The sequence below is a fragment of the Apaloderma vittatum genome, unplaced genomic scaffold, assembly GCF_000703405.1.
Source record: "Apaloderma vittatum isolate BGI_N311 unplaced genomic scaffold, ASM70340v1 scaffold26710, whole genome shotgun sequence".
In the NCBI taxonomy this organism is placed as follows: domain Eukaryota; kingdom Metazoa; phylum Chordata; class Aves; order Trogoniformes; family Trogonidae; genus Apaloderma; species Apaloderma vittatum.
Window position 1 is genome coordinate 6,676 of NW_009693269.1, and position 27,190 is coordinate 33,865.

Consider the following 27,190-nt stretch of genomic DNA (forward strand, 5'->3'; position numbering starts at 1 on the left):
TCTCTGGCATGAGAAGATTTATTTTCTTCAAGTCTCAGATCTACTCCAGAAAATAGAGAACAGACTCCAACAGCATTGAACCCCAACAGTATTATTGTCCAGAAAAGGAAGCTTTCCCAATATCCCTCTAAACATTCAGAGCACAAATACTAGAAAGCCCACTTTCTTTTGCAGGTAAGACTGCAAATAAAATAGGGTAGTCAGATGTACACAAGCTTTCAATAATTCATTATTAACAAGATGGTTCACTGAATTGTTAACAACTCTGCTACTTCAGTAGCTTCAGCTAAAGCTTTAACAACTTGGTGCCGGGCAATTTCCCAGCTGCCTTCAACGGGCTTTGCAAAAGAAAGAAAAATATGCTCTCTTCCCCCAGCCTCAAGCAGTTATTGCTATATGAGTTAGTGAAATAGTGCCTTAACTTCAGACAAGAGTCTCACAATGTCATTAACAGAAGCTGCCTTTCAGAGGTTGAAATGTAACCGGACAATAATCAATAAATAACAGCAATAGGCATCCCGTTGAAGTCTCCTCACTGAGCCGGGCAGCAAGTGTGTTCAGCCAACAGAAGGTCATCTGTGCCTTTAGGACCATTGTACACTTCTTGGAGAAGTTAAAAAGGGACGGGAAGGAAGAGAACAGAGACAGTGAAGGTCTGTCAGAGAGCTAGTTACATATTGAAACCATAGACAGGCGGCTGGGTGAATCCCGGTGCTGTATATCCATATGGGAAGTTTGCCTGGGGAGGTACTGCACTGGGGCCTGCTGTTAACATCAACTGCTGGCCTAGAAAAGCATGAGGAAAAAAAAAGAAAAGTTAGTTTAAGAATGCAAGCTTCCCCAATGCTAGCTGTACAACAGGACAGGCTTATGAAAGTTTGGCTAAAAATCAGCCACTGCACAAGCATACACTGGCACATCACACTGTACTCAACATGCACCACAGAGTGGGCACCTCGGCTATCTGCTCTTGCTACCAGAAAACTACAAAAGCAAGGCAGGACTCAGAGGGAAGTATCAACTGACCTTGAGGGCATGATAAACATGGCTTATTTTGAGGAGATCATACTGAAAGCCAAACATACTGATACTAATTAACCCATGCATGGTCAGGACTGGAGAAGTAAAGCAATCCAAGTAAATCGTTAGGTCTGTTAGGTTTCATAGTCTGGAGAGCACTGCAAAAGGCCTCATCACACCTTAATGGATTTGTCTTTGCCACCAGGTACACACATGCCTCATGCACATGTTAAGTTCAGGTTAACATTTACATCAGACCGTGAATCAGTCAGATCCTTCCCTTACCAGCCACTTCTAGGTGCTTGTTAGCAGAATGCCTCTTCAGAAGGGCTTCTAAAATAGCAGCACACTTGAGGACAGCCATGATTTTTTGGCTGCACATGTCTTAAAATGGGTGAGCTAGAAAGCCAGTCTGCCTTTCTACTTGGAAGAGCAGAAAGCAGACACATTCCTCTTAGACAGGAATAACAGGAGGGATTTGCATGCTAAGTTATTCCCAGGGTTGTGCACACGTATCCCCTGTCCTGTTATTATACTGAAAGACTACTCCTAAGCTAGAGGTCTGAGTCATGGGAGAGGAGCAATACTTCAGCTGAAGAGTAGAAGCACTGTAACAGTGGGATATCACTTCAACAACCTGTGCAGTTCATCTAGCAGAGACAACCATTTTACTCACTACTTGAAACCAGTTTACTTTGACTGGAGGTACATTGCCTCCACAAAGAGAGCAGAGTGACAATAGGTAATCAATTAAAACCAAGTCTTTCACCTACCAAATACTATTGGAGTGGGTTCAGCTACTTGTTCCTCTTCTTTTCTTAGGCTTTCAGAAGCATCAAGTTTATCCACCTACATTGAAGTGAACAGGAGATGTATGAAGGCCTTGTCTAGGAATTCCACCATCATGTGAGGCTTTTCATGTCTGGTACCTTACCTAACAAGTGTTCCTTTTATTAGTCCAAGCTGCAGACTACTGCAAAACTGAATGTTTCCAGCAAGCTATGTTGTAAATCTGCCCTCTCAGTCACTTCAGGTTTACTGCCATAACAACAGCTGTCAAATGCAGCTGAGATCATCCTCACCTTCGAGTGGAGCACTTTTTAGGGTCCTGTTCTAGTCACCGTTAACTCCATGGCCCATAAAACAAGCCCATTAGATTGCAGTTCTAAGCATCATCTCAAATGGTGCTAATCTATACTTATCTATTATCCTGCAATCCCTCTCCTTCAGTGAGAGCATCAAGATATTTGCAAATACTCCAGACTCATAGTTTGATTTTATCTAGGATTACAGCCTAATGTAAGCTGCACAGTACTGGTTTAACCATATCTGTATTCCCATTGACTTCTAGAGGAAGCTCTAGAACCCTCACGGGAAGTGGTCCAGTAGTATCACATTTATACAGATCCCAGTGTTATGCCAAAAATAAAGCTCTGTTCATGCTAAATGTGTTTGGGCAAGTGCTACAGTAATGCAGGAGCCCCAAACCCAGCTTTGAATTGGGAGTGGAGGGAACAATCTGAGAAGGCAACAGTACCTTCCTTCTCTCAGGTCTAACAAGTTAGATCTTCCGTAAGACAGCCATTGAGACTGAAAACTGCAAGGCATAAAAATCATAGTTTCCTATCCAGATACGGTCAGTACTAACATCCTGGGCAAACCTACATTTAGTTCAATATTATATTTCAGCTGCTCTTCATCCTCTTTTCCAACTGCAAGAATCATATCTGGTCTGAGAAGTGCTGCAAAAGAAGTATCTATTATACTTTAGAGATGTTATTGAGATCTGGTGTTTAACAGTTTCCTGGACTACTTCAAGTTTGCAACTCAGATTAAAGACCTACAACCACTCAGGTTATTAACTAATTCATTTATAGCTGTCAGCCTAACAGCTCTTCAGGATAACACTAAATATCAGTGTTAAAAAATGCTACCCATGTTACTATGAATCAAAGCAACTGAGAGCTGCCAGCTTCAAACTAGCTGTATTGCTCTACTTACGACCTGGGATTCCCACTCTCTCTTGGATTAGACTTTCCTCTTTACTGCCCCTAAAGCACTGAGGAACCTTGAACAGAAGTGCAGTTACTCCCTCTGTTGGAAAAGCAGCCAGCAGACATCCTGAAGAAAGGAGAGATAGGAACAGCTCTCCAGGAAAGCCTAAACATCTGCCTGCTGCCTAGAAATGAAGTTGTTCAAAAGGTTTCCCAGTGTCATCATACTTTGTGTGCTTGGTCCCTTCTGGACCATGGACTATTCTGTGCTTTAACACCTTTTTTATGCATGAAAGCTAAGTTCTGAAAGATGTACACACCCTGCTGATAAACTAGTCTATTCTTTTGTACTTCTGAAGTTAGTTACATGACAATTTTAGACATATCACATTTATAAAGCCCGTTCTCTAATTCCATGTTTTGCAGTTAATTCAACAGACTATATTAGTTCCACTGTAAACCTCTTTCACCATGCAGATTTTCCTTCTGGCAAGTTATCCCGTATTTAGTACACATGATTACTTGTAAATCCAACCACCAGTTTAAAACCACAAAAACGTTTTTTAAACCTAAACCTCACACAGAAGAGTTCAGGCGAACTTGTGTGGCAAGTTTCTCCTCAGCAGAACATGAGGAGGAGGAAGTGTTGAAGATCTGTGCAAGTACTTCCATCACACTAACAGGCAAGGAGTTTACAGAAGCTTTTGCCACTATGCAAACTCACCATGCCGGAAAGATCACAGACCTGATAAATTTACAGCCTAACAAGCAATTTGCACTCAGAGCACTGCCTGTTATGTGGCAACTGCTTTTGTTTACTTATGGACATCCTCCCTGCCACAAGATATCTGTAATAGAGCAAACAGGAGCCCAAACACTCAAGTCCTCCTCAATCACTTGCGCTTCTGTTTCCCATGAAGAGAAGCAGAGTCTGGTTGGATTTTCAAGTTGCTTGTGAATAGTTATCCTTTTAGCATTAGAAAGTGAACACGAAATGAGTTAGAGCTAAATTACACTGCTCTTCTGGCAGAAGCTACAGCTAGATTCCTGTAAAAGAAACCTCGGATATCGAGGGACACACATGAACACAAAGAGTTTGAAATCAGAGTGTCACCTTATAGAACAGCCCATCAACCTGCAAGAAAATTCAGAGGGGAATACTTAACATGACTTGATTAGAAGCAACCTGAAGCAGTCACTTTCAGATTACTCATTTTAATGAATTTCTTTACTGTGATGTCCTATGCACCCCTAGAGCTTTCTAAGAAAGTATCTTAGCTTACTATCTTAGAGCTGTTTGAGACAAGCATTTCGGGACCACACATGATCAGAATCTCTCTTCTCTCTCAGTTGAGGACCAGATACTGGTATCAGTATTGTACAGCCAGACTACAATGCTAAAGTTCTGCTTTTCTTTCGAAAAAAAAATCATCTTCAGCAGTCTACTCCTATGGCTGATGTAGGAATAGTGTGTACTATTAGTTACTCAAAAGCTATATTCTCTGTAATGAGAAAACAGAGAGTACTTTCATTGTTGCACAAAGTAAAGAGTGATAGAGGTTGTCTTCACCAAGTTTTCAGCTTCGTCAATTTTGGAGCTGCTCTGAAAAGCAGAGCTGCTCATGTCCACTATTGAAAACCAAAGTTTAACTAGACTACTTTGAAGTGCCAAGGCATCTATTTATGAATTTTGCTAGCTGGCCTAAAGTGATTAAGCCCACAGAACTTCATAGAAAACTTAGTCTACAAGGAACAACAATATTCCAAATACATGCAAAGAGCTCTGGCTGCATACTGCTAATGACCCAGCAGACTAGAAGTCTTAACTTTGTAGCCTATGCAATACTCACTTTGGTAAGGTACTCTCTCATCACTTGGATGAAATAAGGCATTGCAAAGTCCATGATGTTATGCCTCCACGCCAACTCAAGGACTACATCTGGGTGCAGCAAGTCGTAACACGTGAAAAGGCAGGCTGCGAAGCACTCCTGCTTGCCTTCTTCCAGGAACCACTGAAGCAGCTTCTCAGCTAGCTCTGCATCCTTGGACTCTGCAGCGTACTGCATCGCATCCTGCAGGAGAGAACAACAGTTGAGCTTGACTCTTGCCTGGCACCATCTTGCTCTACACCTTATGTCACGTTATTGCTGGCTAGATGAGCCAGGGATTTGGTGTCTTCAGCACCACCAGATGTTCGGCAGGAACCAAGCTATAGTACATTCAGGTAAGACCTGGTATTTTGAGGCAATCCAGATACTTGTATTCACACTATCCAACAGGCTTTCCTTAAGTACTTGGAGTGACCCAATGAGATTTTGCTTAATTTTGTAGCAAAGATAAACAATCTTTTCTGCACCCTACCTACCCTTAGATACTAAGGATTATCAAAGAGATTATTGCATCAACTGCTTGCTATATGGCAAGACAGAAGACTTTTTGGCAGTTCTCCTACAGTGTGGCCAAAACCTAGCCCATGAAAATTCTTGAGTTCTAAGGAGGATGCTCCGTATCGATAGAGAAAACTGTATGGCTGTCATTGATCAATACAGATACATCTCTGAGTACAGAATAACATGATGAAATTAGATTCTGCTCTAAGAGGCTTAAGCTTCAAGGGAAGGGTTAAGACTATTTAAACTCCAGAGTTGAAACTAATGAAACATTCGATAACCAGGAAATCTATGCTTCATAGCTCAGACTTCTGTGACAGTCAGGGATAAAGGCTGCATTAACTCACCTTATACAGACGGTCTTTCTTGCACAGCTCCACACTCTGCTTCCAGCGGTTGTTACCCTTATACAAGTATGCTGCAATACGTCTAAATTCAATTAGTTCATGCTTTTCCAGACGCTGAGCCAATGTTATGTTATCAAAGTTGTCATAGGCATCAATGGAAGCTCTCAAACCCTGTTTGAGAAAGAATTATTACACATGCTTCCAGACAGTAGCAGGCAAGAACTATGGCAGAAGAGCATCTAAGCATGGGGCACAAGTGTTTAGGTTCTGCCAGCTGGATGTTGTTTATCCTGCATTATTTCATGCATCTCTCAAAAAAATGACTCTTACAGCATGATGGTAACTTGATCATACCGATTTCACTTGATCACAAAGCTAATTACCTTTAGAAGAAGATAAAGCACGTCTTCCAAATAGCACCCAATAGGGCCAGAAGCAAATGTGTTTACAGAGTACACACCTGATACTGATTTTTGTGAAGGCTGTTCTGAGAAAAACCACCACAGTATCTGCTTTGTTTGCAAATCAAAGTGTTGTCTCAGGACTCCTGCCCACAAAGGGCCCAATTCCACCCCCACCACCACTGCACTGCAGATACCAGTTACCTTCTGCTCAAGGGAATTATGCTCTCACTTGGCAACAACCAAACTATGGCCTCTTTCTGTTTGAGAAAGAGGAGCACCCCTCAGGCCTAGCAATCTATTTTGTGGGGCTCACCTGGTAATCTTCCTCCTCTGTTAAAAGGTTGTTTAGAGCTTCGTTAACTCCTTTGTTGTTGTGGTTCTGAACTGAACGCAGATAAGGCTTTACTAGAAGTAGCTGATTAACCTGAAATTAAGATGTTTTCAATACAAGATTAAGCATACCAACTCTGACACTTCATACTCTAGATGTCAATCTTTATTTCCAGACAGAGACTGGAGCATCTTCAGCAAGAGGACTTCTTGTTCATCTACCATCTCCCAAACTCACCTTTGAGAAAAAATTGACTGTCCTAGTGTGATCTAGTCGTGGAGATAATACAAGCAGGAGATCATTGATCAGCAGAGGTTTGTAGTCTAAGTAGAACTGCAAGGCTTTGTAGTACAGCTCCACGTTAGCCACCTACATGATCAGACAGTAGTTAGTACTTCAAACACAAGTAAGCCTAAGGAGCTTGGTTTGGACCACTTAGCACAAAGTTCATCTGGCTCTTAAATAAAAGCTTAAGTTTCCTTCTAGAGGCCAGATTTATATGCAGAATTCTTGTTCAATTTTATGACTGTTTCTTGTGCTTTTTGCTTCCAGATAACGAAATCACAAGCTACTGGGGCAGTACAAACCAATTGTAACCCATCCGCAGCTAAGAGATCCTGGCGCAGGTAGCTCACTACAGTTAATGTGACCATTTGCTGAACTCCTGAAGCCAGTAAAGGCTTTAGCCTTAACCAGTCTAAATTGTCACCTTGAAACCCACAAGATCAATTAGAATGTACTCAGCCTCAAATGCTGTCTAAACTACCCACTGATTCACTGTTCTTTGATGAGTTCACGGGAGTGCCCATCCCAGTTCTCACACCAGAACAGCTGGAAACGTTTGCAGAGATCTTTTAAGAACAGTTAGAGCCTCAGATTAAGACAGTCTTCAGCTCAAAAATATTAAGGAGGTTACGCCTCTTGCTTGTGACCTATGATCCTGAGCAATCTCTGAAAACATTTTGTGCTAGCTGCTGCCACTCAACAGAATGTGCTGCACAGCAGAAAATAAAGGGTACAAGGTTAGATCAATTCTTGCACTAAACTGTTTGGGAGCTGTTTTAGGTACAGTAGGGAAATTGAGGAGCAGCTTAAGCAAACTCATTTTCTAACCAGCAGTTCTGTTGTGCATTTTTGCCTCAATCCAAAAGAAACTTTCGGCACTTTGATTCAGTTAAGTAGTTACTTACCTTGGCAATTATATCTTTAAACTGCCCTTCTTTCCAGGCATCAGTGGGATGATTCATCATAGTAATTATTGCATTGTCATACTCCTCATACTTGTCATAGAGGAATACAAGTTCTGCCCAGAGATGAGCCTGTTCTGCAGCTCTGAGCACCTGATAAAACAAAAAAATCAGTCAGTTTGATTCACTGACAGCTTCCCACCCTCACTGGCAGCATAGCTGCCTTACTGCATACCTTTGGAATGTTAACTCTAGACCAGAAGAGCTCCAGGTGTTCCCTCATTTTCTGAGGCTTGAATTTGGAGTACAAGATAGCAAGTTCAGTAAACATTCCCATGTGTGCACGCTCAAGGCCTAATGCAGCTTCCAAAAGCGCAATCAGTTCTTCAAAGTAGCCACGATCCTAAACGTTAGGAAAATAAGGATTAATTGCAAGTTCATGACCAACTTAGCACTTAAAGCTTGCTAAAGTGCGTATTTACTTAAATTCAACATGAGCTTTGAGAATGTGTAGAAATCTGAGATTCCAGTGAGGCAACAGTCGTAAAAGAAGAGTCCAAAAACTATCACCCCTTCATTTAACGCAGAAAAAAACCCATGCATGCAGCTATTAGGAAATGGAGATGGAGAAAGAATGATTTTAAAGATCAGCCCCACAGTGTATCAATTTTACCTGTGACCTAGCAGATACAAGCACGCTGTCTAGAGTCTTCTAGGATATTAAGTGTGATCTAACCTGATAGTAACTGATCAGCTCTTCAAGTTCGTCAGCATGAATGACAATGTGTAAGCCACAGATCTGCGCCAAGCGAAATTCCTGTCCATCCACACAGGCGAAGCATACCTGTCATGAGAGTCGGCAAATAGTCAGTTAACAGGAGAACACTGCAATGCTTAATGTCCTTATATTAAAGAGAAAGTTAATTAGCAAAGCTTTACCAAATTTGAGGCTTATGTACACTTTCAAGGAGGTATTTCCATAATGCTTGTTCTACAATTAAAGTCTCTGCTATTCGTTTTACACTGTTTTGAAATTAAGCTTTATTATCTTGGGCAAGAAGACAGCTTATAAAGCTACAGACACACTCTGTAGCCAGAAACAGCAAGCTACTATCAGAGCTAAAGCAACATGCTCAAAAGCAACAATAGAGCACATTATGCAGGCTATTAAAAAAACAGAGGTTTTAAGTTACCTCTTTCCAAGTCCTCGTACTGTTGGCTTTGCGGCCACTGTCCACTGCCGCCTGATACTCTCCAAGGTGAACCAAGGTAGATGCCAGGCGAGCAAAGTTAGATACGTTGTTATAGAGTAGTTTTGCTGCTTCGTACATCCCTTCTTCATAGCAGCGATCACCAACCTAGATTAGGAGTCCAAGGTAACCAAAGGTAACAGCAAGAATCAAGAGTCAGCAAAGGAGCAAGTCATACATGGGAACTGTGGATCAAGACATACCTGTTGGATATGGGCATTATTAGGGCCACTAATAAACTCCTCCAGTTCTGACAGACGATTAGTTTTTGCCAAAGCAAAAATAAGCTCCGTCTCTACATAAGACTCTCTAGCCTTCTTCCTGGCCATCTGTAAGAACTTGACTAGGTCCTCCCAGTTATCTTGGAGAAAAGAGATATTTAAGATCCTCTGTTTAGTCATTCTGTATTGCCTACCTTAGCAACAGTTTTCACTAGTAGTTTCAAGGATCTCCTCCACCAGAATACCAAGCCATTTGCATTTGAGTTAATGAATTCCCTGCTAAACACCAAGTCACCTTCACATAAGGCTGAACTTCCTACTACTATTTCACAATCCAGTTGGCAAGCAATTCTGCCATGTATAGCTAAACACATATATTATACTTAGATGTATTTTAGAAGACAGTCCAAATTATCTCCACAGGAAGGTATATCGTCGGTGTAGCAACACAGGCAAGCTTGTTGACAGCCATCTCACTCAACATCGACTCATCCCTTCCATGTACTGACTGCTCCTGTCTTCTCCGAAACGGAATTCTTGCGTGTCAAGAATCCTTGCTGCTCAGTGGAGGTGCAGTAACCTAGCTCAAGTCCAAACAACCTTAAGTTTGAGGATGCTTTGCCTTACCGTTTCTATTAGCTGCTTGAACAACTTCCATGTAGGCAGACGGATCATCTGCCTTTATATAGGAGTCAATGGCTTCTTTCACCAGATCCTTCTGGAGCTGTGCTCTGGCTAGCTGGCTCCATACTGCTGGTTCATTACATCTCTCCGCAAATTCATAAGCACGGTCTAAGTTGCCAATGTGCTCAATCAGCACCTGTTTGAAATTGAAGTTGCAAGTTAAAATTCAAAGCTTCATAGCATTGTCCTTTTTAACAGAACTCTTGCTTCAAGTGTATATGCTGTTTTGTGTAAGCAAGATGAAGCTAACTGCTTTTAGAACAGCCATTTCTGTCCAACAAAGCAGAGACAGCAAGAATAAGACTCTTCTCGCTACACTTTCTCCCCTGCTTTACAGAAGTCAGTAATGCTGGTCTAAAGACAATGCCTAGCAGCATTGGCTTCTCCTGCACCTTTCAGGTATGAGTCTCCAAGGTAGTTAATCAAATGCAACACACACCCCTCTAAATTTTATTCCTTTGATCAGATTAGCCTCTGAAGTCATTATCTTTCTTTTGCTATTTTTTGCACATAATCCAAACTTTCCATGCAACCTCGTACCATATGGGAACAGTACTCTTAAGCCTCACTGATTTAAGCGACAATCACTCGAGAATCAGTATGACAGTATACTTGCCATTCTATTACTAATATTCTACACCTTCAGGAAGAAACCATGCCTCACCTGAATTGCTGAAGTATTAACATCAAACTTTCTGAATATAGCAAAGGCTTCTTCATATAGCTCATTACTGATGGCAATGTTTGCAATATCTGGGGCATCGTAGTTATCCAGCCGGTTGATGTATTCCATTACACGAGTGCGGTCAGCCTTAATGGCAGTCAGGATCAGCAGATTCTGGAGATTCCTTTGGGAAACAGAAGGCACAGGCTATATGCAGCGCACAGTAAGGCGTACTTAAGTGACATGTATTATACGTGCAAAAAAATGCACCCGCTTGCTGTCACTAGCAACCTCCTCTCATCCCCAGATCGAGAAGCACCAATATTTGCCTTCAAAACACACTGCTTAGTAATAGCAGTGCTCTGTCAACACATCACTGCAAACTGCACAGTGTGAACCAGCGCTGTTCTTAAAGCACAGAGCACTTCAAATTCTGCTTTTTCACCTGATCATACATATTTAAGAGTGCCTAGAGGTCCTGCAACTGAGAGGCTCACAACACCTGGGTTACTTCACAACCTAAACAAAGGCACTTAATAGGCTAAACTTGTGGGCAGGGCTCTCCTCTTACCTGTGTTCACTGAATACAGAATTATCCAAGACAATTTTTTCCAGTAACTCAATCAATTCATTAGGCAGGTCAGCGGTCATGAAAGCTTTCACAGTTACAGACACCTCCTCTGGATCCTGTGTCTCTGACAAAGCTGTCTGGACAACCTGGATTCGAAGGCAGGAAAGTATGATGTGTTTTCCCCAAATGAGATATTTGCCTATCTATTCCAGTGAACTACAAATAAAGTCTTCAGAACTTTGAGAGTATCTTGTCACAGAGTGCAAGAAAACACTGCTTCTATACTGCATACAGCTATTAAAAGTCACACCTTAGGTCTGTATAGGGAGCAAATTCACTAGAAGTACGTCACTACAAGACAGAAATAATCTTACTGTTAACTAATTTTTTTGACCATGAAGGTAAGATTTAGTAAGTCTTGCACTCAAACTCATAAATGTCTGTATGGTTGAGATGGGGGCTCGAGCGACCTTGTCAGTGAACACAGCTGACTTTAATGCTCCATAACATTAGTGAGACATCCTAAGGTCTCCTCATACCAAAACTTTAGCCTTTGTGCTGTACCTGGTCAATAAGCTGCCTCCTGAATGGGTTATTTTCTTCCAGAACATTTGCCCAGAGCTCAGGGTCCTTCCTGCGCACCAGATAGCGAGCCTCACTCTTAAACAGTGAGTTCTCATTGCAGACCTGAAGGAGAAGTTACAAATACTGGTGTTAAAGGGTCAGTACCACAAGACAGGTTTAGCTAGCTATGAATCAGACAGTCTAGAAGACTGACTAGAACTAGTTGCTGACCAGTGCTAAACGCCACAGACAAGTTCTTACCCAACCTCTGATCTGGAAGGCTCATGGAGAAGGTCTCCAGCAGAATTTCTATAGCTTCTCTTGGTTTTGCCCGACACACAAATACTGTGACAGTGGCTTCACAGTAACTATTTGCTTCTGTTTGAAGTGAAGACCTGCAGAGGCCTGAAGAACTTAGGTTTTAAATCTAGAAAGGGAGTCACTTGCCTGAGTAGTGTTAAGCTGTGAGCTGAGGAATGGTGCTGGTGTTTAAAGCTAGAATTAGGTTATGTATTTGGTGCCATTAGCTTTATACTAGAAGTGTTCAGAGTGGCATGTGGCTTGGATTCCCCTGTTAAAATGTTAAGGGTACATTAAAAACATGAAAACTCCCACAGAGGTGCAGCAAGGAAGAGTTATGATCCTATGAGTACCACTAGCTTCAATTTCCAACTACAATAGTAGAAACCTGAAGGTCTACCAACAGGCCATGTTTTGTTAGCATCTGAATTAGCTCTTGAAACCAGAAGAGCTTCCTACCTTGCTGTAAGCAAATTAGTAGCAGTTCTATTTTGCTTTATGTTGTACATCTATTAACTGCAGGAGTCAAGCCCTCTTCTAGGAGGCAACAATGTCTCGAGAATAACTCTTAGAGGATAAAGTTTTCTCTGTAACCAGAAACATCTGCTCTGATCAGGGTTAACCAGAATGTGAAAACTTATCCTAGCAGTTTCCTAGCAAAACAACAACTCAGAGCCACCTTCACGTTCTGAAATATAAGCCAATATGTAGCCAGCTTTTTTTATTATTATTTATTTACAACTATAGAGGAGGTATTACCTCAAAAATAGGTGCTTCAGGCTGGATAGTCATCCACTTTCAGCAGCAAGCCTAGATTATACCACCATTCTAGCACTCACAGGGTACACCTTGCCAAGGAACAGCATTTACTTTCAAACACGGCAAAACAAGTTAGTTCCTACCCTGACACAGTTGACATTCTTTGCACATAAGTAGCACAGAAGTGCAGGTTGGAGGAGTACGTTTTCTCTCTCAACAGCCACAAGCATTACAAGCTGGCATTAAGGTCTGGCGTTCATCTGAGACTATGATGTGCTTGGAGAACCCTGGGAATTTCATTTGCCCTTGAACTTCCTAGGGAGGTTCTAGGAATCAACAAGCTTAAGATAGCAGAGGAATGCTATCATAGTAAGTCCTTGCAGTCTGACTGTCAACGTTTACTTTCCTCATTTCTATAGTTAAGTATTGGAGCAACATTACAGGTCAACCACAATAATGGAAAATCACAAGCCCTGTTTCTAGTTTCAGTGAAGCTTTTCCTCCTACCACAGAGCCAGGCTAGATGACAGTGTGTCTCTTCTGCTGATCAAGTGCTCAAGGCTCAGAAAAACTGACCAAATTAACAAAGGTTTAACAGTAGGCATAGTCATTAGTTGGGCCCAGTAACAACCTCAATTCTGAGAGGAATCAGCGGATGATAGACATGAACGGTACCCTTAAGTTGAAGGATTATACAATTTTAGTTTGGACATATAGCCTAAGGCTTCTTGTTAGCATCAAAATTACTGTCTCCATATAGATCCTGCCTACCACAACTCCCAAGTAAGACTGCAAGACAGGATTCTGCAAGTGTTAAGACATAGCCAGCTAGGCTTCTGCTTCAGGCAGCAAGTAGTTCTTTAACTTGTTTATAAATGCAGTTTTGCTAACCTTTATGAGCTCCAGATCACATTGCCCCCTCTCATAAGCAACGCAGGCCAGATGAGGGTCCCTCTTTTCACAATATTTGCCAACTACACGGCTGTCATAGTAAGGATTCTCACGAAGGAACCGTTCTGGATTATTATTACTGTCAATGTAGATTTTGGCCAAGGCATTATGAGTCGCAGGTTCTTCACAGCCTTCATGAATCCTTGATTCAAGCCATGGCAACAGCAACTTAAGCCTTTGAAGAAGCAAACATTTTAGGTTTATAAGTCAGACTGAGGTATGCTTGACAGGTACCCATTAATACCTGGCCTTCCCTTCAAGGAACAATGATGGCCAGACTTAAAATCAGACAGACATCAACCAGTTATCTTTAACGAATCTTAACTGAACAGAGGCCAGCTTAACATCAGGGAAGGTTGCAGATGCCACTAGTTTTGCAATCTTTCAACTCCTGTTCTATTAGGTGGCTCTTCACCCTTAAAGCCATTTGTTAATTTTACAGGTATCTACAAATTAATTTCACAAGCTGCTGTATGCCTACAACAAGACTGTCAAGACAGTTTTATCCAGAATTTACTCCAAAGGCAAGGGAAGTGTTCAAAAGCCATGTTATTAGTCATGCAGTGTTGTCAGGCATTCCTATGGTGCCCAAATTCATCATGAGACTGACTAGCAAATCTAAACTGCTTTCCTATACAGAAACATAAACCAACAGTAGTAAATAATACAATAAAACTGCATTCAATTTGATTTGTGTATATACCAGGGTCAGGAAAGCCCAACACTGGTGTCTACAGATGTATTTTCATACCGGTTTCTTTTTTCCACTTCAGCCACTAGCTCATCTGTTGAGAACTGGCCTCTAACTACCATGATCAAGTTCTTAATGACATCTTCAGAACAATCCACATCAAGAAGTCCACCAACCACTGCAGGTATACGGCTAGGATTCACCTAGAATAAGCCAAGACCATTGAAATTAGTTATTAGCATTATTAATAATCCACTCCCAGTCTTCCACATAGAGAAGTTCTAGTTAACCAATTTAAACTATGCTTTAGAGCAGTGAATTTTAAGTTACTAACACATTTGCATATATAGTCCAGGAAAAGCTACGCTTAAAAGGTTTATTGAAGTGCCTCTGCACTAGAAATATGAGCATGAAAGATGTAACAAATTCTAGTTTAGTCTGATGAATGGTTAAGTGCCTTCTAAGGGAGCAAGAACTTAAAACTGGATTCTCCTTACCTTCTGTACATAGATCTCTATATACTTCTGCAGGTTATTGCGATATAAGTAGAGCACCAGGTCATGAACAAAGTCAAATCGATCGCAGACAATGATCAGAGGAAGCTGGTCTGTAAGCTTTGCCTCCTGTGTTTTACACAAGGGGAAAAAAAAAAAAGTTTAGGCTCTTCTTCAGGAAAAAGCACATTAGGCCAACATCCTTAGCTTCAAAATGACTATTAATTCACATATCAATTCAGAAGACAGTTGCTAGGTCAAGAATCTAACAACACAAAATGAAGTGGCATTAAAATCCCATTTTACCAGTCAAAGTATGCCAAATGTTGTAGTACAGGTTTACTCCAATTCCAATAAGCTTTGTCTAGGCAATATCCTTGATAAAGCTCCTGCTGACTATTTCAGCATAGTCTTTCCTTCTGCCAGCCTGGATTCACCTATCATTAGGTGACAGCATATTCATGAGTTTGGTACAGGTTGTATAATACAAGATAGTATTATCGGAATGGTGACTTTGGACTTGTTGTCCCAAAGGCAGCTTAGAAGGACCTATTATATGCCTGGAATAGGATCAGACTCCTACTCCAGCTATACAATAAACCCCTTACAGTCATGCCAGCAAAACCTTGACTTGGTATTTCCCTCCATTAGAAGGCTGTAGTTCTGCTGCTAGGCAAAACACACAGAGGACAGCTCAATCCACAGATAGAATATTTACCTTCAGAAAGTTCTTCACCCGTTCTGGGTTATAGCAGTTACTTTCACGGCAAATTCTTTCTACTTCCTTTATCTGACCAGTCTTGCAAGCTGCCTGAATGTACTTGAAATGAACATCTGGATCCTGGCTGAAGTTTACAATGGAACCCAGGAAATAGAACAGTCCTAGAAAGAGTCACATGTTTTAACAGAGGGGTAGCTGAAGCAAGTACAGGCCAGCTTGTGACTGAGTTCAACCTGCCTGAGAGTAGCTTTCAATGAACTGTAGGAACAAATCCAGAGGATCTTTCCCCCACATCCTTCTTTCAGGTTTCATCTTTCTTTCTAATGTTTACTCAAGAGGTTTAAGAAACCATCTAGAAAAAAGCTACCTCTAGAACTCACTGTTATGAGCTCACTTTGATAACTGCATCCTTAAAGTCCAGCCCTGTGACAAGTACCTCTCCCATAAAAGCTACAATCCTTACAATCAAGTAGTGCTTTCCAAGTAATCTGCTTCCCTCTAATACTGTACCTTCATAGCTTTTAAAAGATTCAAAGAGTTCCACAAGAGACTGGGTACCAAGCTGCTCATGGTATTTAGAAGCAACTTGCACACAGAGCTGTAGGTTTTGCCTAATATTGGCTGACAGCATGGCACGCAAACACTCCACAGAGTCTTCAACTGAGAGAGAGCCAAAGAAGTTCACAAGCCACTGCAAAGAGAAAGAAATTCTACTCAGTAACTCATACAGGATTTGACTGACTGCTGAAGTGTGGCAAGTAGCCAGAGTTTCTACCCCAGCTACCAGAGAGTTTTTCTATGCACTAAGGCTAAAGACTTAAACCCAAATACACTCATCTTCTCAACCACAAAAATTCAGTTCGTAAATAAGACTTGAAATGTCCATCTGGGAAACTGGTGCTAGATTAAACTATAATCTGTATTTTTGATGACTTAAATCATTAATTGGACAAGTGGTTTTGAATCAGCTACATGTGCTACTTTACATACCTACAAACCATCTTATAGCAGTTGCATGGATTTTACCAGCTGCAGAGGTGCTAAAGACTGTTTGCTTTACTCAAGCTTTCACTTTCTTACTCTGTACAACAGACTTACCTCAGGATTCAAGAGATGAGTATGAACAACAGCACGTTTAATATCATAGAGATCTGTGTAGTGTTCCAAAGCTCGCTGGAGCAAGCCTGCCTTTTCACATAACTGGGCAATATGAGCACGATCATAATGTGTAAACATTTGGTTTCCAAGAATGGCATCTGCAACCTAGAGGGGTTACATTTCATATTCAGACTGTCAGAGAATCACAGCAGCTCAGCTTAAAAGCTGTTGAAAAGTCACAGCAGTGATTTTTCTTTTTTCCAAAGCAGCCTTTGATGTTGCTAAACTACTTACAGGTATCTGTATCAGACAGCATACTCTTGTGGAAGCCTACTACTGTCTCTCCTTCACTTTCTGGAGGAACTAGGTTAAGAGGTCTTACCTGCGGGGCATGAATCAAATTCATTTCCAGGAGACGAGTCTGAAGGTGGCCTTCTGCCGGGCGGTTATTTTTCAGGGCATCCAACAGAAAGGATGTGCACTGCTGAATAAGACTGTTCTCCATGAACACATCCACAATCTGCAGAGATGGGTCAAGTTAGAGAAGGGGAGTCTCTATACACATGTACATATTTGTCTGTATATACTAATGGTCTGGCTAGAAGGCTGGAAAGGCAGCTCATCCCAGCATCTAGCATACTGTATTTCTTCTGCTTTCCTAGAATGACTACCATGGTAAGAGACAAGTTTTCTTTTTCCCTAGAATGTAAGCAGCACACTACTTTGAACTATTATGCCAAATTTTGCCACCCACTCCAATTGTAACACAGCATGCAAATCCCATTCCTTCTCCCCTGTTGCGACAGTTAATACAAGAAAAACTAAGAGGTTTTCCAAGTAGCTTCATCTCTTCAATAATGCACATCGTTGCCTTATTTCTCATTTAATCAGAAGCGGTCATTAGCAGACAGCACACACTCAGGTTTATTCATCTTCCTGTAAGCTCTCTGCATGGGAGGAGTTAACACACGCTCCATTAAAGCCAACACTCGGACAGTAACACTCTGTTGCCTGAAGTGGGACTGTGACAGATTAACTGTGAGAGTACTAAACCAGCTTCCACAAGAACTCGAGGGCACACTTGTCTTTAAAGACTTACTAGTTACCAAGCTTGACCAGAATAGTCACTTCTCTAACCAAGCCAACCAGAGGCCTGAAGTGGGCTTACTGGCCCCCAAAATAGTGCTGCGCTATTACCTCTGTCTAGAAAGAGACCAGTACTCTTGTTGTAGGCATCACCTGGTTAATGTTAGCCAGTGGCTCCTCATCTTGTACCAGCATCTGAGAGAACTGCAGGCCTTGGTCTGGACTGACTCTCATCACACTTCTCAGTAGGAAGATCCAGTCTGGGGTATAGCCAACCTAGGGATTTCAGAAATGGTCATACATGCCCGGGAAGCTTTACACATCTTTTACACCTTCAGATTCTTTAGCAAAAGTGCTGTGAACTGTGCTTATCTTCCCATTCTCCAGGAATTCTCAGACAAAAGCGTTGCTTGTGTATTGACACAAATTTAGTATTCACCTGCTCAAGTAACCAAGCTTGCACCAGGGCATTTCTCTTGCTAGGTAAGAAAGCTGCTAGGAACAAATCTTTCAACAGTCGTATAGCACTACCTGTCAAGTACGGTCCTAACAAATTGTTTTGTAATCCATCCAAAAAAAAAAAAAAAAGTCATATGACTTGAGGAAGAATTTAACCTTTATTCTCTAGAATAAGCTTGAGCCAGTCCATCAGTTTGACAGTTGCTAAAATTCGCGATGTTCTGAATCTAACTTTCTGTAGATTGCTCACACCTTAGTCATACACTATGATTTGCACTATGACAATGAAGAACATGTTTCTCAATCTTACCTACTTATCAGTTTTAAGTGGCTGGAATTAAACTTATCACATGGAAGACAGCTTGCGAATGTACACATTGAACAAGACAGAGTCTAGCAGAATCTAGCAGTTTGTGATAAACAACTTTACCTTTTTAGCATACAGCACTATTTTCTGGAATTGACCAGTTTCAGCAAAGCACTGAATCACTTTGTTTGGCACATTAGCACGAAGGTAGACGCTGAGTGCAAGGGTTGGGTCAGCGGTCTTCACCAAGTCTCCCAGCTCCTCTGAGCACTCCAGCTGAAGTCAGAAGTGATATTTTGTCAGGTAGAAGAACGCAGAGGTGCAGTTTGTTGACAATTTTTACAAGGCAATAGAACTAAGGTAGCATCAAGATCAAGCCTACCTTGTCTTCCTTCAACCACTTCTCTAGAAGCTGCTTGCGACCCTGCTGTAGGACAGGGCGGCAGAGCTCCAGAGACTCAAACTTGTTCAGCTGTCCCTGGTCAAGCAATATTCCGAAGTACTGGAGTAGGGGAGAGGCCTGCCCAGGCTGAGCTGGTACACTCTGGAACTTCCTGATTGTATCACTGGTACGTAGAATTCCCTGACGAGGCACAAGATAAAGAGAAACAATATTTAATTAGCAAAGTCTGAACAGCATTAGTCAATAAACAGGCATTAAGCTATATATTGAAGCATCTGCTCTTGGGCCTTCAGGGTGGAGATCTTCAAGCCAATGACATTGTAGCAAGAAGTTAGAGGCCAAAGCAAGTCCAGTCTATGGTTGGGAAAGTAGAGTAAATGCTCCTTTATGGAATACAGCAGAATATATTAGTCAAAATAACAACTAAGTTGCAAAAAACTATGGCCAGTACTGCAGCACTTTAAATGTCAAGTACTGAAATGCAAGCAAGTTAAACAAGCCCACTAAACTAAGGCAAATCCCTACAACTTTTAAGCTTTACCTTTGGAGTTATTTACCTTTGGTGCAGATGCAGCTACTTTAGCAGCATCTGCGTAGCTTCCTTGAGCAAACAGTGTGTTGAACTTTCTGGCAAATAACTCCTCTGCCCCAGCTAGATTACTACGTATAGCCATACGCAGTCCCAAGTCAGGATTCTGGAGAACATTCGTAGCATAGTTCACTATGTTGTCTTCCTCAACACATACAGAAAGCACCTGGAAAGGGCATAAGGTATATTGAAGAGTACTGTCCTTTCCACAACTACTGTGAAATACAGCAACCAAATAGCTATGCAGCCCATCAGTGAAGTAGTAGGTTATTTAAAAAAAAAAAAATCTAAAAATTCCTCCCCAAGCAGTTCTGTACTAGGAGAAGTTAGAAACTGACTAATCTGTTACTCCCTTCCATGTCTTGCAGTAAGTCACTCATTAGGTTTGTTATGTTCCATCTGAGCTTTAGAAGGCTTAAAGCCAGAACACTGGATTTGTTACCTGTCCTTTTTTGTTCACACCAATAATGCCTGAGGTAGGTTCATGAGGAGCTGTGACAAAGATAGTATCAGCACTAATACGGTTCATGTAGATGCACACTCCAGACTCCAGGTCATACATGTGAATATATCCGTACTTGGTGATCAGGTAGATAACGCCATGCTTAATTCCAATCTGCCAAAAGATGAGTTATTAGTCAAGACTAAGGCTGTAACGGTTAAGACAGCTGCCTTTAGCCTAGTCACAAGACAGTACTGCAGTGACATGCCTTTGCACTGACACTAAGAACAAATATAACTTTGGGCTTCTTCCTACAGACTCAAACCAATGAACAGCATTGCCAGCCATTTGGAGCCAGAACTCCACTGCACAGAGAGGCTGAAAGGAAATTCAAATTCACCTGCAGCAAAGGACATACTCATATCCTCAAGAGCCAGGCTGAGAAAGGTTGGGCATAATTAACATTCTAGTCTGGAGATGTCAGTACAAGTTTCTGTTCAGAAGTATTAATGAAACAATCCCACTCTCTTCCAATAAGGCCACTCAAAGCACCATCAGAATCTAAACCAAGTGTAGCTACCAAGTACTCCAGTTCACCTGCCAAGTCACTTAAACTGGGAAGGCTTTCAAACCAAAATGGTCTTAAAAGTACTTTCACTTGGAGATTCTTTCCTGAAGAACCACTAATGTCCCAAATTGTCTTTTCTGTGCTGCTACTACAGGAGGTATGCCGATATATGACTACCCACTCCTTTTGTCTCTTGAAGTGGTATCTACTGTAGATGAAATGCCATTTTCATGTGAAGCTACATCAAGCACCATAACATTGTGCCAGGGAACATTTAGACTGGATATTAGGAAAAATTTCTTTACTCAAAGAGTGGTGAAGCTTTGGAACAGGCTGCTCAGGAATGTGGTGGAGTCACCATCCCAGAGGCATTCAAAAAAAACTTTTAGACATGGCACTTTGGGACATGGTTTATTGGTTATGCTGGTGCTGGGTTGACAGCTGGACCTGGCGATCTTAGAGGTCTTTTCCAACCTTAATAATTCTAATCTAGAACTCTGCACATTAGGAAGAAGTTCAATAGCCAAAGCAATGTTAGAGACATTCTACCAGAAGACATTATTGAGGTTTTTCTAGGGTCTTTTTTTGGGGGAGATGGAGTTGATAGGAGGTTTTTGTTTGGCTGTTGTTTTTTTAATACAATCTTAAGTTGATATATCTGGACAAATGCTGGAACAGCCTATATATTTGTCTCAGTTACTGTTTTAATCTCCACACTACCTCCCACAAATCTATTAATGTTCCTCTCAGAACTAGTAGAAAGCATTCTTTATGACAGAGATGGCAGCCACTTGCCAGACTATCCAGTTGATATTTTTCGGGGCAGTCAAACGTTTACCTGCATTGCCACAGGAAAGTCTGTCTGTGCCTCAGGTGGGAAAAACACATCAACAGCTTTCTTAACAAATGGCTGATTTCCAGTTGCTGGCTGACCTACTTCGATTATGTGTAGCTAGAAAGAAAAGAGTACATATGTCACAAGATCACCTGCAAGTACAGCCACATGAAAGAAGTTCCTCTCTTCATATAAGCTACTGAAGTCATCTGCCACACTTGGCTGATGAATCCTGAACCAACACGGTCTGGGGAACTGTGCTCCAGATATTTATCAGAGGGACAAGTTTTCCGGAACTTGGTAAACTAAAAACTGAAAAAAATCACAAAAGAAAAAGCCCTACTTTCTATGAAAGCAGACTGTATTTCTATTCAAGACAACTAATTCAAGATGTTTTGAATGAGACTCATCAATTCATCAACAATTTTGCAGGACAAGAGTAGAAAGCTTAAAATATTTTAGTATTACGTCAGCTCTTCTCACACTGCTCAGCAGTTGCAGCATATTCAACTGAATGCCTCTGGCCAGTTTGATGCAAACAACCTACTTGAAGCATTAAGCCTTATTTAGTCTCTTTCTGCACTGAATTCAAGATCTAAGAGGCTGCTTAATGACTTCACACACACACACACACACACACAAAATAAAAAAAAAAGCAGCTATCTGGGCCGTTTTCATTGCATCTCCATTTGTTTCTATGGCTGAGTTTCTCCCAAGCAACTCTGACTTATTTGCAGTTTCTATCCTATTGCAAGAAAGTATTTTCATGCTGACCAAACACGCTAAACACATGGCTCCCAAGTTGTTCTTCAGAGAGCATACACTGAACTGTGTGATCACTGAAGTTCTATTACCACAGAGTTCTGCTACGGCAGCACACAAAAACAGTTGTAGACTTTACCTTTCCTCCTGCAGGACTCCTCACGGCAAAACAGAAGAGAGTAGAAGGTTTGGCATTTCCCTCTATTTTGAATTCTGCAAAAGCTGCTGCATGGCCCTCTATAGGTTGGGAGACTTTTCTGTCAACTGAGTACAGCTGCATTGCACCAACCACACGATTTTGCTAGAAAATAAAGAAGAAAGGTCAGCTTTTAGAGATAAGATTTCAAATGTTTATAGCAAGACTTTTGGGGCAGTAAACTAAAAAGCAGCAACAACATGCTCTCCTGCAACATTTTAATTGCATTAAAGATCAGGTTAATCCTACACAAAAGACACATTTGAATTTTTGATCTAGAGAAACCAAAGTTAAGAATCTAAAGCAACTATTAAATGAAGGTGAGCCAGGGCTCTCCCAACTGTCTTCACAGCATGCTGTTTCCAGCTAACTTACCTGTGCTGAAATTCCTATCAGCAGCAGCCATTTTTGGTGTTCATCTGTTCTGTAATTGATGATTTGGCAGCCCGCAAGACTAGCGTGCCTGTCAAACATCTTTTGGGGTTGCGATTCTCCCTCCATGCTCCAGTGGTAGACTGCTGTCTCTGTCACCAAGGCAACCGTATTCACAGATATCCATTTCCAGAAGATCACTTCCTCCGCCATTGTGTGGGCTTTCATTTTACTTTTCATCTCAATGTTAAAGATCTGAAGTGTTTTCCCAGCTGGTATAACAAAACCCAAGAGACATCATAGATAGATTACCACAAAGGTCATCCTGTAGTCGGCCTATTTACAAGCCCTCTGCCTAACCCACCATCCCAGTGACGTTACAGACAGCGTTACTGCCCCGTCACATCTGAGTCTCCTTTGACACTTGACTCCTTGCAAACAGAATCCTCCCATCCCACAACTCCAGCCTCTACCATACCTGAAGCAAATTCTAGTTCTTACAGACGCTTACGTGGACATTCCAAAAACTGACAAGCAGAGACATTTTAAGTAACTATAAGTTGTAGTTAAAAGGCAGCCTAAGCTACAGAGCTTGTGTAGACTGGTTTAGGTAACAGCACCGGTAGGTGCTGGTAGATGTCGTTCAGTATAATTAAGGCAAGACTGGCTCCAATTCACATCAATTTAGTAGCTGCTGGAGATGACCTGGACTGAGTTCAACAGCACAAGACTTGCAACAGTTCAAGCCAGCCAAAGACCAGAGCTTCCATTCTACTTTGCTGTTGAACAAACAGAAAAGTGTGCACATAACTGATGGAAGAGCTATGTGCAAGAGTAATACAAGTGCCTACTGAAGAGTACAGTCAAATTTCAGAAAGACTATGAAAAGGTTTGGAATTCTAATTCCAGTTTGTGTTAATAGTTCATGATTTAGGTAACTATACTGCAGGTTTAAGCTTGTCTTTAGGATTCTTTCTAGCTACTCCAAGCAGCTAGTAAGGGCAGATTTAAAACTAATGTTAACTGAACCAACCTATAAAGAATAAGGAACCCTATTCCTTTCAGGAAATCAAAGCAATGTTTTACTTCACTGCAGACGAGACGACTCAGCTCTAGGAATATTGTTTTCTGTTCACAAGACACCCACTCAGACTGCTACAGTACTGGCTTGTAATGCTATTATTTCTATCCACATTTCAGAAGTGTTTTCACTGCTAGTAACACTTCTGACTGTCAAACCAGTAGATGTTCCTTCTACTGGGAAGCTTTGATAGATGACGGCTGCTGGCCGCTGTGTGATCATTTTCAGGAGATACTAAGCCCACGTCATTATGCATCTCAGACTGCTCTATAATGTTTTAGCATAATTCATACAGTAAATTATCGTATTAGTTTAACACGATGCCAAGAGACAACAAAAGAATTCAGAGCTACACATGCAGCATTTATGCTCCCTGAATTAACCTGAGCTCTTAACTCAAATCAATCAGTTGCTTGCTAGTTTTGCTGGAACCAAAAGCAGCCTGTTTCAGACCATCTTGCTCTTCACATGCAGTTACTGTACTATACAAATGCAATAAGCCTACACCTAACACCAGCTGTAAACTGACAATTGGAAACAACATATTTAATGTATTAGGCAACAATTTGTCCAGCAGCGGACTGGTGCTATCAGGAGTTTGATTTTTTTAACTCCCACAGTATGCAGCCTCACATGTGGAAGACAGAAGAGTAGCTCTGGAAGGGGTCTAATCACCACAGGAACAGCAGTATGCACATACTGAAATTGCTCTCGAAATCAGTCTTCCTGAAAAGGAAGCATGATGCCCTTCCCAGTTTTAAGAACATAGAAGAAACCAGTAAGCTATTAATACAAGATAAAACCTCAGGCTTGTCTATTTTCTAGACTAAAGGTAACTGCTACGTTACAGTTGGAAATAGCTTTAGAAGCTTCATCACGTAGCTAGCTCTGGATGTTTGGGGCCACAGGAACCACAGCAATAGTTTAAGTGTAGCAACATAAATTCAAACTTGAGAACACTAAACTGTAATTAAACTACAAAAAAAATATTTCATTATTCGGATTAAGAGAGAGCAGAATCTGCTATGAAGTCACAGTGAGGGCAAGTACGAGTTTGTCTTATGTCTAACTGAACACTTCCTTAGGTCAAGATCTGAGACAAAAAGCCAGACTCTTATGCAAGTTTTTCTGATCAAGCTACCAGATTAATTAGTCTACTTAAACTATTCTCTATGGGTGTAATCAAGTAAGCAGATTGATTTCGGGAACACTGGCACAAGAATTCACATTTCAGTTCACTGGAGCCCCGAAGAATGGAAGCACCCCGGAGTGCTCAATTCTCCACTTAGACCAGCTGGGGACTACTCTCAGTATGGAGCAAAGCAAGAGAATCACCAGCACAAGGACAAAGCATAAGACTTGGTACACCAGGAGAATGCCACATGCAATCCAGAAATGAAATTTTGCATACGGTACTTCAGTTTAAATCAAGAACCATTTCATTTCTTTTTCTGAAGGTGGGTTACTATGTTTATTGCTCAATAATCCTTAGATTATGAGCAACTCCCAATCATGGCACACTCAGTCACAATATGCAAGTTTTGACTACTGAAGCATCAGTCAATCAGCAGGGAAAGTCTGGAGTGACAGACCGATTTAAACCACATCTTCAGTGCAGTTCCCTGTAGTTTTGCTAGTTATTGTGGGTAGGTAGCTCCAGTTTATCCGCTTTTCTACCCAACACTTGGATCATTAGGTTATTGATAGAAGATATCGTTAAGTCCACAATGCCCGACAACACCACTTTGCATGTCAATGTGACATCATTCACTCAACCTTCTCTCTTCAGAGAACAAGCTTATTCAGTCTGCAGGGACACAATGATACTCCTTGGGAACAAGTCCCCAACACTGGCAAAAACCCAAAAGAATTATATTCTTCGAAGCTGATGATAATCCATTTAATTAGTAGGTTAGTTTTACAAGCAGATTATATAGTTTCCTTTTAAGAGCTGGATGAAGCTCTGCTAGTGTAGAGAAGGCACTTTCCTTGCCAATATGGTTTGTTTAAAGGGGTCCAAGATTAAGGACAGTGACCTCTTAACAGATCTGAAATTATTTTTCCATTGTTGCCTTTACCCACACCTCAGGTAAGGCAATTCTTTGCAAAATGTAAAAGCATCTTAGCTGAAACACAGATTCAGCCAAAGTCAAACACATTAGTTTTTCCCTAATGTCAGCATAAGTCTGAGATCAAAGACAAGAAGTTGCAGGTTTTGTGTTGTTTCCGACAAGTTGCTTCTTGGACCCCTAAGTAATTTCACCATGATTTTTCACAATTAAAAACACACTTAGGCAGAAATGAATAGCACACAGGACATGCTAGCAGAGGTCTCTCATAAAAATATTGCAATTTGGTTTTGTCTATCAACTGTACTGCATCATATACACACAAACATACACGAACATGAAAAGCACACTCTTCTCCTTCACTTGGTACAGTCAATAGTCAAGGCAGCCAAATGATTAGCAACAAGCCAACAGAACATTTTCACTGTAACACCAGGTGAGGATTAAGATCCCCCCAGCTATGAAGTGAACTGTCAAATGGCTACCTTAAAGTTCAGTACTTTTTATGAGATTAGACCATTTTGTACTACCAAACATAAAACGTCACGACAAGGTTCACTCACCATCTGTTTAGATAAGATGCAGGAAGAAAAGTACATAGTCAGTTATTGAAATTAAATACCAGAAGTCAGTCATTTAAGAGAAGAGTCCAAGATGTATTAGAAATTATTTCTTTGAGCTCGGACTGCTACTTAAAGGCAGTATTGCCACCATAGGTAGTGGTAAGCAGATTGACGCACTTCACATGCTTCTACATTGACTTTTGCAGTTACTGGCCACATTTACGACATTTTATTGGTATCTAGTAAGCTCTCCAGAGCTAAAGGAAAGGGTCAGGACAGAGTAGTGAGTAAGAATGGCTTTACATCCCTGTTCCTCTTTACAAGCATCCACTGTGTTTACAACACCTGCTTAAAGGGAAAGTATACCATATGATGACCTGGTCCTCAGTGAGAACAGGAGACTGCAGTGCCAAGCCCTAGCATCTCGCATCTATTTGGAGGTAAATCATGCAAAGATTACTGAAAAAAAACAAACAAAACCACTGCCAAAAATGCAGCATGCAAGTTCAGGCAAGAATTCTTATTCTCGCATATATGCTTCTCAGAAAGTTTACATAAATCTTAGACTTCAGAGCATAGCCAGGTTTCATACCACAATAATAAAGGGTTACTCACCTTTCAGTGCTATTACTTTAGATGCTGGATTCATGATGGCACTTTCGGCAGAAATCGGACGTCTGATTGGTGTTGTTGGATCGCTCATGTCAATTATCACTACTTGTGCCTGCTCTCCCACTTTCTCCCTGATGCATATGAACTTGTCAGATTCCATTGTTAGGGTACTGAATCCAATATTTGCTGGGTTAATGCCCAAATT

The 27,190-nt window shown here is 41.2% G+C and overlaps 1 protein-coding gene across 2 annotated transcripts; it reads right to left on the reverse strand.

Annotated features, from left to right (window-relative positions):
- LOC104267744 (clathrin heavy chain 1-like) lies at positions 1 to 27,190 on the reverse strand. 2 transcript variants are annotated; one of them, XM_009878504.1, is made up of 32 exons: positions 26,989 to 27,145; positions 26,374 to 26,376; positions 22,664 to 22,932; positions 22,232 to 22,393; positions 21,334 to 21,447; positions 19,928 to 20,101; positions 19,454 to 19,651; positions 18,876 to 19,076; positions 18,617 to 18,769; positions 17,881 to 18,003; positions 17,024 to 17,161; positions 16,642 to 16,806; positions 16,054 to 16,234; positions 15,541 to 15,704; positions 14,826 to 14,951; positions 14,389 to 14,531; positions 13,578 to 13,812; positions 11,628 to 11,750; positions 11,064 to 11,209; positions 10,493 to 10,676; positions 9,772 to 9,964; positions 9,127 to 9,284; positions 8,867 to 9,031; positions 8,410 to 8,517; positions 7,909 to 8,076; positions 7,677 to 7,826; positions 6,724 to 6,855; positions 6,469 to 6,579; positions 5,752 to 5,922; positions 4,865 to 5,086; positions 1,794 to 1,869; positions 1 to 786 (listed from the first exon to the last, which is right to left on the reverse strand). In XM_009878504.1, the coding sequence occupies exons 1-32, from the start codon at positions 27,143 to 27,145 to the stop codon at positions 671 to 673; spliced, it is 4,929 nt and encodes a 1,642-aa protein (XP_009876806.1). In that variant the 3' UTR covers positions 1 to 670. The 2 variants fall into 2 exon arrangements, with proteins under 2 accessions (XP_009876806.1, XP_009876814.1); XM_009878512.1 differs by lacking the exon at positions 26,374 to 26,376 and having other exon boundaries at positions 26,989 to 27,190.

Excerpts from the sequence above, each read along its gene's own strand:
- LOC104267744 (XM_009878504.1), bottom strand. The coding sequence starts at position 27,145 with ATGGAATCTGACAAGTTCATATGCATCAGGGAGAAAGTGGGAGAGCAG. Across the intron at positions 20,102-21,333 it reads ACTTTCCTGTGGCAATGCAG|ATTGGAATTAAGCATGGCGT; the intron begins GTAAACGTTTGA and ends ATCTTTTGGCAG. Across the intron at positions 14,952-15,540 it reads GGGTGAAGAACTTTCTGAAG|GAGGCAAAGCTTACAGACCA; the intron begins GTAAATATTCTA and ends TGTAAAACACAG.